At 35.9% G+C, this 12,472-nt stretch overlaps 1 protein-coding gene across 4 annotated transcripts in view; it reads right to left on the bottom strand.

Moving 5' to 3' along the window:
• BBS9 (Bardet-Biedl syndrome 9) overlaps positions 1–12,472 on the bottom strand; it is a 291,677-nt gene that overhangs the window by 155,786 nt on the left and 123,419 nt on the right. For all 4 annotated transcript variants that reach the window (XM_085051384.1, XM_085051383.1, XM_085051386.1 and 1 more), the window contains one exon: positions 1,006–1,188. In XM_085051384.1, coding sequence (XP_084907510.1) covers positions 1,006–1,188 — 183 coding nt within the window. The remainder of the gene's footprint in view (positions 1–1,005; positions 1,189–12,472) is intronic.

Genomic DNA, 12,472 nt, shown 5'->3' with positions numbered 1-12,472 from the left:
AAAACTGTTTTGCTTTGCCTGCCATGAGTCAAAATCATGTAAAATGCCAAAACACTTTTTGCCCCCCAGGTGGAGATGGCAGAAGATCCTAGATTCACTTGGAACTCAGCACAAACTTTCTAAAAGACCACAAACCATTCTAAGTATTCTGAGTGTGCACCAAAATCTGGGTTCACTGTACATTGCAAAAACCCTGTGCAGAGCATGACAATTAAAATTAGTGTGTACTGAAGATAATTCTTGAAATTATCTGGAGATCAACTCTTAATTAAGCTCAGAACAGTCTTTAATTCAGCTAAGGCAGTGTTTAGCTGTATATCCTTAGGTGTGGATATAAAAAAGCATTATTTTTCTTAACAGACCATTCTTCAAATTTTATACACAAGCTCACCTGGTCATGTTCATTAAACCAGAGCAGAATTAGCAAGACATCTACACAATGCAGAACCATATAGAGCATGGTTTGGAATACAAGGACATTATCTATTCACAGCATTTTGTTTAAGTAACCTTCATCCATTATACAAACCATTGCACTGAGGACAAAGTACAGCAAATGCTTAATAGATTAAATATATATACTGTTTTTACTCGGGGTACCTGCCTGTATTTTATTTCTATTGAAATGTGGATATGTATGTTACAGAGCATTTATTTTAGAGTCTTCAAAAAACTGGGGGTGTTATTCTGTTTGTCCTAACTACTGGACAGAAAGTAAAAATCAGCTATATTTATGTGAGGCACTCCTACTTGGCTTGGTAAGGAAAGGTTAAGCAGAATTTAACTGGTACCACCCATATCTTCTATTGAAATATTTTATAATCTACTCATGCTTTTCCACTTTTGTGTGAAATTAATGTAGATTGAATCAAACAATTACTTAATAAGGCTACTGAAATAACTTCAAAGGACAGTCTTCAGCAAAGTACAGAGAGAAATATGGAAATTTAAGGGCTTAAAGCTCTGTGAATGAGCATTTTTCAAGCAGCTCTTATGGCTTCTTACCAGCTCTTGCGTATCTTCTGCTAATGGCAAAAACGTAGCTTCCAAAATAGCAACTTGATCAGAGCTGAGCTTCTGCCACAAACTAATCAGTGTAATCACCAGATGGGTGGCACTTTTCAACTTTGCAAATGCCTGGAATATGTTGGCTTGATTTTCTTCTGCTGCATCTGCTAGAGCTATTACCTGCAAAAATTACAAACATCTGTTAAATATAATTTTACTATCCATGAACACTCAACACTGAAATTACCTTTGGCACACTCTTGTTTTCCTTTAGAATATCTGAGGAATTCTGTTTTCCATAAACACAAACCACAGAGTATTAAATGAGTTATCATATATCAAGACTTTTCTTTTGCATACCCAAGGCAATTTCGAGTCCATATGGCAACAGGATTAATCTATCTAGTACAATCAGTGTAGAAAGCATTTTGTTTAGAGCATATTTTTAAGGTGTTCCTGAAATTAATCCCCATCATATCACATAATACATGACAACAAACTAATTTTCAGGTTTATATCACACACTAATCTCCATATGACCAGCAAATCTACTGTATTAAATCAAAAACAACACATTGATTTTATGCAATTAAAAAGGCAGCACATAATTATTTCCATTGGAATAACACCACCATCTGTTATTTTATTTACTCTCATGTCTCTCCATGTTTTGCACTAGTTTCTTCAGCTTTTATGCCAAAATGTAAATATTATGGCTCACGGATATGAAGGCAATATCACTTTAAGTGCCAGACACTATGAAAGAATTTTCAAATAAAATAGAAGTAACAGATTCACTTCTTCTAACACGGTAAGACAGTTTTGCTGAGTACTTCAAGACTGGGAAAAACCGAAAAGCTATTATATGATATTCTACTCAGTTCAGAAATAACTTGTCATTGTACATAATATTGTCCACTCACAGCATTAAAAAAAATGATACTTTGAAAAATATTGCTATGAATGTCTTCTTTCTTGAAATAGAATGTTTAGACATTTTCCATTGCTGATGAAAAAAGAAAATGACAGTCATTTCAATAGGCAATGCCATAATGTCAATATGACAAGATTTTCCACAGCATTTGTACTGAAGTATTTCATGTAAAGGAAAGGAACAAAGGTTAGGGGTTTATCCTGGGGAAGCACAACCTAGGAGACCTGTTCTCATGAGTGCCACTACATCTCCATGCTGCCCGAATAACACTTGGCTTACAGAAGCATTGATTATCTTATTGTCATTTAAATCAACACAAAGCACTTCCCTCAACCACTTTCTGTTTATTTATCTGCAGGACGGGATAATAGGTGCTTGACTGGAGTTGTGAAAAGCCTCACAGAAATGCAGTTAAAATGTAATTAGCATTACAACGGAATTTACAAAGTAAAACTTGCAGAGCCCGATCCATTAACATTTTGGCAACAGCAGGAAAACGAAAATACTATATGATGTATCTTCAGCAGGGAAAGAGAGCCAACCAGCTGTTAGCATTTGGTAGAGGAAAACTATTTTTAATCTGCAATGTTGGCATTAGAGATGTGTGTGTGTTCCCTCCAAGCTCCCATGTGACTGGAAAGATAAAGAAAACAGAATTTTAGGGAACTATAAATATGAAACATTTCAAACAAAATGTGTTGATAGCTTTTGTATTAGATTTTAAACTGTAATCTTTCCAAATAAAGCAGAGAACCCACAGGACACCCATGAGTCCAAACTCTACGTAAATCAGAGCCAAGTAACAAAATAAACAAACAAAAAAGCCCAGCTAACTGCGAGAAGGAGAACCAAGAAGTTAGTCCCAAGCAGTGAAAACCAACATGAGATACCTCGGTCAGAGCGGAGTAACAATTCCACCAACACGTCACCTGATGCATTTGTGTTGGCATTCAATTTGCATTTGTGTTGGCATTCAATTTGCTCTGACCAAAGCCCTGATGCTTTTCAAACCTCATGTTCCACACAAGGTGAAGTTCCATTTCACGGTCACTTTCCAAGAATCATGGGTGACAAAGCCACCTGATAAGCACAACACTACATAGCAACCTACCTCAGCTGTTTCTGACCCCATAACCAGTAATTGTATGCACTGTACAGCTTCATCCTTCTGAGGAGAAAAGCAACAACAGTAAAATGTTCCTCAGCCTAACAGGGGCCCTCAAATATCTAACCACATTTCCTGTCCAATATACAATTGAAAATTTTGGAAGAACAAGGAATGAAATTGAATTTAACACGCTGATAAGGTGTGCTCATTCACTGGTATCCTTCCTATAATGTCATCGCTAATTGGGATAGTACAATTCAGAATTCCTGGCAAGCCACCTGTACCCTATTATGGATAATGCTCAGATGGTACTAATTTTGCTGCAGATGCAGGCAAATACAGTTACCCTTGTGTAACAACTATCTGAACCCCAGTTACACAGCAATGGCAAAGGCTACTTTGTAGACAGTCACTCATAAATTCCCAGGTGGTCTCTCACTCTGTTCCATATTTCAACTGACACTCCATTACATACTTCAGAAACACAAATAGCATAAAGAGATGTAACTGACATGGCCTTTTACCTTATAGAGGCTTCATTTTGGGATAGGTTTTCTTCCCATTTTCATTCCCATAAACAAAGGAGATGCTCTTCTGGCTATAGGTGTAAAACAAATATCCTTGTACTCCCAAACAATGCCTGATGTACCAAGCCCATAACCTATTTTGACAGCAGTTTCATAAAAAACCCTAACAACAGCTATTAAAAAGTTTTTCTTTTGCACAATATTCTATGGTTCTTGTGCACAGTAATATAAGACAAATATTATACCAGTGGTACACCTAAGTTTCTAAAGGAGAAGTGCAGTCTTTAAGCATTCCAGGTCACTGAAATATACAGCAATTAAATCTTTAGATAATTGCATATTTAAAGGTTCTACTTTACACTTGCAGAAAAACCAAGGAAGGGGAAAAAACATTTCTAAGTGCTAATTATTCTGTTAACAGATGAAGTGACCCAATGTAGTTTCTGAGATCTGGAATATCCAGGACAATACAATATGAATTGCCGCACTATAATATAGGCACACGCAGACGTAGAAATTTTAAAAAAAGCCTCAACACTAAAGATACTGTTAAAGATATTATTACTGTGTAACAACATATGGTTACACAGTAAACACTTGATAGGGGGAGGGAATAAAAAGAAATCTTTTCTCATGGAGTAAAGCCACTCTAAAAATCTCCCAGGACATCAGCTACAAATTTTAGAAGTGCTCTGGAGCTCTTCATTCAACCACTTTCAGAATTTAAGGATAAGTTATAACAACAAGACATGCATATTTTTAATTATTTTATTTTCACCTGAAATCTCCATTTATATTTTGTAATAGTTGAGAAAACAAAGGATCTGTAGCCTTTGCAATCTGAGATCTAGTGTCTCCAGGCTCAGTCATTATTTCGCCATAATTTCCCAATTTTGTTTTCAATTCTCACAGTAGCTGTTAAATCTGTTTAATATCTATTTTATCATCTTTCTAAATTGATATAAAATTTTATACAAAAAGAAACCTCTCCCTGTCTCACTTTTTCACAGGATAGATAGGAAAATACATTGAAACTAGCAGTCTCAAATGTAGCTTACATACAAAGATTTTAGACCATCTATATTGCACAAGACCTATCACTGCTTACTTAACATTTTTCTTTCTCCTTATTTAATATCACAAAGCTTTCAAACAAAGAAAACTAAAAATAAGTTTTTCAAACTTTCTTTCTAAAAGTTATGAAAGAAAGGGAAGTGTCTGATGCAGGCAAGATATTAGAGGTACTGAAAATGTTTGGAAGTACAATATTAAACATATATTTTTATAACAGATCAAAACTTGCTTTTAATTTATATTCTTGCTAATTTTTTTCTGAATAGATTCCTACTCTGTTCCAATACACATAAGTACAGAAAAGTAGAGGCCATTCAAGTTATTATGAAAGCATATTGTAAAATAAATAAGGAACTACTCTAAACAAAGATCATGTTTAAGATTTTTACTAAATTTCATATTCACAGTTGCAAAGGTAGAGCTGAAATCCTAATTTTTTTTTAATAATCTTGAGAACTTCATACCTCAACACTACTACAAGGACTTGACTTCAACAATTTCCAAGCATAGAGCATTTCTCATGTTTTCAGCGTTAAGTGTTTAAGCAGAAAGATGTCTCTCCATGCTTATTTCATTGCTAAGTAGGCCTTGTAAGATGTCAAGCATTTGAAAACTGTAAACTAATGGTGATGCAAGTTTCAAAACCAATCAGAGCTCCCCATCATTAGTGCTTATGTAAGATATTTTTAGATCATTGTTTAACATCCAGCAATAGCTTCAAAACTAGCAATGCCTCTTGAAAAAGACTTGCAACATATCCCACTCTTGTACATGCAGACAAATTTCTTTAGGCAATAATGACGACAATAATGACTCTCCCAGGCTAATTCTAATGATACCAAAAAAAAAAAAAAGTACAGATTTAATTCCAAAAGTACAAAATGCTTTCTTCCTAGCTGGATAGGAAGTTGAAGAAAATCTTGAAAAACTTTGAAAACGGCAAGAAAAGAGCATGGAGTTCCAGGGAGCTTTCTTTTGAGGTGGCTGTATATTTTCTTGGACAGAAAGAAAATATTTTCTTGTATATTTTCTTTCTAACACCATTGGGACTGAAAACCCTGCCACATTTTATAACATATCCTAAAATGGAGAACAGGAAAAGTGACAGACAATTTGGTTTTCTTTTTTTGTTTAAACAGAAGAAAAAAAAAACCAACCTATTCACCACTGGTAAAAAATTAGCCAACTAGTCTTACTGTCATCTCATTCTAATACATTGGGTTCAGCTTCTAGTAATTTTGAAGTAACATTATTTTTAGCAGAAATGAAGTTTGAAGAAAACAGAACTTTGGCATTTAAGGAAAAAAGTTTCTTTACATGTGATCCATAGCACTTATGAGCAACTCTTCTATGAAATATTAGTTTAAACATGAGAGATGACATCGGAAATTTAATTATTCTGAAATGAACACAAGGACAATGAAGCTCATAGGTCTCTTCTGGCAGCTGTTCTTACAGAATAATTTATTGCAAGGAAGTTAATCGGTCAAACCCTTACAACTATTTTTAAGCAAAATTAGATCTTCATAAAGCAGGATGTTAATTATTATAAAGCAGGAAAAAATTGAGACCTGAGAAATGCTAATTATGGCTTCTTCATTGCTATTGCCACAGGACATTTACCACTAGTATTACCCTTTACCCCATTTTAGAGAAGGAAATACAAATTGCCAAACCTAAAACAAGACCTAACAGATATTTTTTATGGTTTTAAGAAGTCTCCATCACATATCTTAATTCACATAGGATTTGTAAGCATTTGAAGTCAAATACGTATTTTTTTACAAGCCCCTTTGTTTACCTTAATATATAAAATTCTTAACATCTCTTACTCTAGGAGTAAACTTTTTGGTTTTTGAAACAGGCAAGTCTCAAAGTAGTTTCCAAGATAAAGAAATAGTGATTAGCAGCGTGATTCCCTGTGCAGACCATCTCACTCAACAGCCATTGTGCTCAGAGCTTTTGACAGGTGACTAAAGCTTTATGGAATGCAGGCAGAGATATCCATGTCAGAGAGCGATCTTTATCAAACAGTCCGTCACCAGGAAGAATAACAATGTCCCTCTCACAAGGGAGCACTTCTAAACGCCGTGGCATTCCCACAGCATGGCAGTGGGGATGTGAGAGCACACGTTGGGATTAAGTACCTCGGGCCACAATTATCCGACCCTTATGAGAATGTCTCAGCTTGTGCTAACCATGACTGCGGTTTTTTAAATTGTGGCACAGGACCACCATGATGACAACAAACCTTCAATTCACCAGACACCAAATACTCAACTTTCAAGTGAAGCTCAACATGGCCTTGATCAGAGAAGACAGCAGAGACAAAAGACATTGCAGCAAGACACCCCATGCTTTATCTGGATGCACACAGCTACCCCCTGAAAATCTACTGCCTCACTCGATGAATGCGAAATTATCAAGACTAATTACTATAGAAATCTGTGCCTCTGGAAAGAAGAAGACTTAGATTAAGAAAATATTCAGGGCTGTCAGGGAAGCTGTGTGGGTTTGTTTTCTTCTTTTACTTCCATAACACAATTATCGCTAAGAGTTCTACTGCACCTTTCTAAATTGGATTTTGTCACAAAGCAACACCGTCTACAACGTAACAAAGGTTGCACATTATGACAACAGTCAACTCAAACACTCTACAAAAGCCAAATGTATGTACTGTTTAAATTCAGAACCCTCTTTTGAAGCTTCACATGTATCAAAGCTGTGTCTTACCTCCACAAAACCAAAGTGATTGTGGGTTGTTGCCACAGAGAATCACACCGCATCATTTATTTTAATTCTTTCATTTTAAGAACTAGTGATAATTTCTCTCTTATTATTAAAATCTTGAGAACACATGCCAGTACATTTGGAAATAAAACAAGCTTCTCAAGTCAAAGTGCAAAGGTCACAAAACATGAATTGCTTGCTTGAATGACTTGTCTTTGAATTACAAGTTTTCTGTAATACCTTCTATTCTTTCTTTTTACTGAAAGAGACATAACCATTTCAAAACATAGGAACATCATGATGAAATGGAGGTTTTGTAAAATGCAGTCAAAAAACACAGTTTATAAACCTTGAAGAGAATTAAGCAAAGAGATTGAAGCTCCAGTCTTATTAGATTTACTAGCAAAAAAAAAAAAAAAAGATGGTTGCAAAAGCATCATTTAGGAAAGCAAAAATTCATTGTTCATGTGAGGTGCCACAACAATAAATTGCAGACAAAGCAGACTCTTGTGTTTCTCCACAGATGAAGTACAGCACAGACCACATTAATGCTTGCTTCACAACAACACCCAGCAAATAACCTTTACAACTGCATCCTACTTCATATGATATTAAATTTCTAAATCAACAGGTACTGCCATACAAGTATGATTATTTTCAGCGACGGAGTTTAATTTTCTGGGGGCAAGACAAGTATTGAAAGAACAAATATATCTTACTTCCAAGTCACACAGCAGACAGTCTTAACCTAATAATGAAGCAGCAGAGAGTTTATCATATCCCTGCCTGAAACCCTCCATCTACAGAAAGAAAACAAAAAAAAGAAACCACCTGAAGTAACATTAGAGTGTGTTCAACAGCAACTCTTCAGGTGTTAATGAAATTAACATATGTTTCAAGTCACTAAATTAGTTGTGCTGCAGATAATGGCCAATGATACTCATTCTTCTGCACACCTGGAACTGCACCTTCAAACTCTCTTCTCTCAAACTGATGAATTAAGAAAATTCCCACCTGAAATACCCTGCTAATTCACAAGCACAAAGCCCACAGGTACAGAACCAGGTGCAGTTTTCTTTACATGCACACCTGCCTTAGCCACACAATAAACTCAGGCAGTGCATTCTGACAGTTTAACATAAGATTTAGAACTTAGGCAGAAATACAAAAAAAAATAGAACCTAAGTAAGAAAACAGTCATCCCCCAAACTGGTTCATTTTATGTTCAAAATAAGATGAGCCACAAAAGTAGTAACTATTTTAGAGTGGAAAAGTCATTTTATCAGAGGATTATTCTAATGAAGTAAGCATGCTTCCCGATGGGCTATGGGTTAGTTTCCAAAAAAGAAAGTGTGCCATTATATACGCACATTCATACTTACTGAGCCTTTACTATTAATCATAATATTCTATGTTGTTCACCTGCTGCACTTCTAAATATAGCTAAAGTTATATGGCTTTCCGAGTTTCATTTCAAAATATACTACTTAATGATGCACTTACAGTCGCTTAGCCTTGGAGAAATGTCACAAAAACCAATTCACAACTGGTAGTATAGGCAAAAGTTCTTCACCCATGTCTTTGGAAATATGACTTTTTACCCACTTTCAGTAGAACAACTACTAGCTCCATTCATATCCCTCATTCTTTTTTTTTCCTTAAAATGAATTAAAAGATGAAAGAGCTAGTAAACAGTATAATGAGACATCTCCCAGTATGTTTAGCACAAATTCTCGACTGAAAGAAGAGCATTGTGGCAAACTTGACAGTTTTGAGATACACTGATTCTTGACCTAGCCTCACTATATATTACCCCAGCAAGCAGAAGAAAAGCAAGACAGTTCAGGCCACCTGGAGTTAAGGGGAAGAATCTCTCACCTTTAAAAAGTCTTTGGAGGCACATTCAAAAAGATTCACAGTTCAATTCAACATTACTTCCTAGAAGAAAGCCATTTTGTCCATGAAGGAAAAAGTGACAAATAGCCTCCCATCAAATACAAATAGATAACAACCTTCCATGCAAATATCTGATTCCTCAACTTCTCCTTTATTCTAACAAGCAGCTGAGTTTATGGAGAAGATGGGACAAGATGTATAGTCTTTCTTCAGTCCTGCTGACTAAGACTAAGATTCCCAGTGGGGCTTCTAGAGGCAGGGGAGCACAGGGTAGAGATAGCAAGTGTAAGGTACAATCCAGTGTCTGAAATGTGATAATTAACCCTATAACTGTCTCTGGTTTAAATCTAGAAAGATTTTCTCATTTTCTGAGCAGAAGTTTAAGGATAATTCTACCACATAATATTTGGACTAACAAATAGTACCCTCAATTATGAAGAACAGGAAAGAGCTCACTTTTCAACACTAATATATAACCACATGCAAACACACCCCAGTAAATTAGTAACAAATGCTCTTACTGATTTTGGCTGAGATAGGCTTTCTGATAAGTAAATATTTTCCTTAAAAAAAACCAGCTTAATTTAAACACTTTTCTTGTTCCTCTGATGTAATACAGATTAAGTTCGTGTCCCAGTTCAGTCAAATCTAATAGTTCTAACTTAGTTTCAACTATTACTGGCCATAACAAGAGGTATTCAAAAGGGTATTTATGTTTCCTTTATTCTATTGCATCAAAGTTAGGAAAACACATCTGGAGAGCCATACATTCTAGCCACAATGCAGACCAAAAATCCAGATAAACGTTTTGTCTAGAAGGATGACTAAACAAGTTGGCCAAATATCAGAACAGATTCACTTTGATGTTTTCAGTTGGTGGAGCTCAGAAACATGACCTAAGTTATACAGTTACATCCCCTGAAAGAGCAGCAACCCTCTCTTCCTTTAGCATAAGTCAGGGTAGGAGCGGGGGGGGAGGGGGGGGAAAAGAAGGATTTGTTTTGGATGAGGGCAAAATTCAACATGGATAAAATTATAGAAGCTTGAGGAAAAACATTTGTCTACTTTCACTCGTATTCACGAACAGTTCATATTTTTTTCTAGGACCACCTCCAGTGCTTGCTTCCCTTGTTACCAACAAATGCCTTGGAGTCTGATTAGGATTCCATAAAGAAAGATGGCATTTGAGACTCACACTGCAGGTACACACAGCTGAAATCAGACTGCATTGACAGGTTCCATGCAAGCAATTCCCTCTAGAGTGAAGCAGAGCCACTTGTCAAAAATCAATGGTAAAAATATTTTAAAATAGCTAAAACCTCACATCAGGTGTAGAACAAACTTCCTGAGCTCCATCAATCCTGCAAGGAAGCACACAGCTGGCACGTTGTTAAATGATGGGACTGGAGAAAATTGCTGAGCACCATTCCTGTGGGAAGGACTACTAAAGAGAACCTGCTGTGCAATGAGAATATGAACCAAACATGATGCTCTTTACTAAATGGAAATTTCCTAGGGGAATACATAATACAAAAATAATTTCCCAAAGGAAATAACTCTGTTGCAGAGTTTACCATTAAAGAAACTGGAGGAAGAAGTGCCTGCTACCCTCACAGTGCAAAGAAACTATGAAGAACCAGAAAGACATGCACTCTTGCTTTCTTTTGGAGCAAATACAAGAACAAAGCTGTTTAAAAGAGAGTGAAATCCACAAATTCTAAGATTCTAAGATGAGGTGGCTAGTTTCCCTTAACTTCCCTTATAAAACAGTGGAGAGACCATGATCTGTTTTTTTAAACCACAGAAGGTATCTTTCAGTGTCTTTGACTCCAGAAGACCCTTCTTTGTCTCCACTGACTACAGAAAAAAAATCTAACTTCCCTTGCTGAAATCTGCTTTTGTTAATCTCACCCACCACTATCACAGCCAAGCAATCCCACCTATTCAAGGGCTACCCATAGATGACCCCTAGCCACGAAGTCTGTAACAAAACACATGTGAAGTAGAATCAAAGGACAATTTCATCTCATCAGATCCAATCAATTCATTATCAATAAATGTCTCTCCCTTAACTTTATTCAAATGACCAACTGATTAACAGATTGTAAGCAAGATGTTGTTGTGTTTGAGTATTTCAGTACAGATGTATTCTCATGCCTCACAACACTGTATCAGGACCCTTTAAACTGCATCGAGGAGGTGGAAATCTTAGCTTTCTTCTTCCCTAAAAACAGCTATAAAGGTTGGAGGAGATTATCAATTTTAATTTTTACAATACCAGCTACCCTTAATACAGCATTTATAGGCATGAATTAGTGATTGTCCCTTAACTGATAACGAGATAAACTACAATCAATGTTTTCGCAACACATATGCTTATAAATGGCATTTTCCCCCAGTGTTCACAACATTCTAAAACAAAAACAAAACATAAAAAACAGTCAATTCCACCTAATGGGAATGATTTTTTACATTTCATTAAAACTGATGGACTGAATTCAAGAGAACATTTGGAACTTAACACTGCACTGAGCATTGGTGAATCGTTTTAATTTTTTATATCTACCAATTTAAAAAGTATAGTAACCAATTTTGTAGGTTAGATATTCCTATTTTCCTACACAGACACAGTTCGTTAATTCTACTTGAAAAGCATTTCCAGCATTTCACTGTCATCAGGAGTTATTTCCACTACTTCCTACAAAGAAGTCTTTCAGTTAAAGGCACATGTTCTTTCTCACAGCACACACAAGGATAACTGTACACACACTGAAGCTCCTCAACTATGAGTTTGACTCTCTACACACCCAGTTGACAAAGCTTTAACTACTGCTTTACAGAATTGCTATACATTACAGCCTGCATGCCACTTGCCTGATTAGCATCCTACATCTCAGTAGAATGACTAAACTACCAACATACAGAGCCATGGTAGGGGAAGTACTTTAAAAAATACATTAATAACCTGCATCCCTAAGTTATTTGTTTCTGAAAATATTACTCTTCTTAAAATTGTTGGATTTTGATGATCTTTATGGGTCCCTTCCAACTCAAGATATCCTATGAAAGGTATTTATCCTGAAAGCAGCTTTCATTGCTTTATGCTGGAGTGAAAAATAAAGCTACCCCCACGACCATCAGGTTACTTGGCACTGCTTTAAGCCTTCTTTAAACAAGGGAATAGAGCAATGACTC

Source organism: Lichenostomus cassidix, chromosome 2, assembly GCF_008360975.1.
Source record: "Lichenostomus cassidix isolate B80296 chromosome 2, HeHo_3.0, whole genome shotgun sequence".
NCBI classification, from domain to species: Eukaryota; Metazoa; Chordata; class Aves; order Passeriformes; family Meliphagidae; genus Lichenostomus; species Lichenostomus cassidix.
Note: the sequence above shows the minus strand (reverse complement) of the source record. Positions and strands in the feature narration are given on the sequence as shown.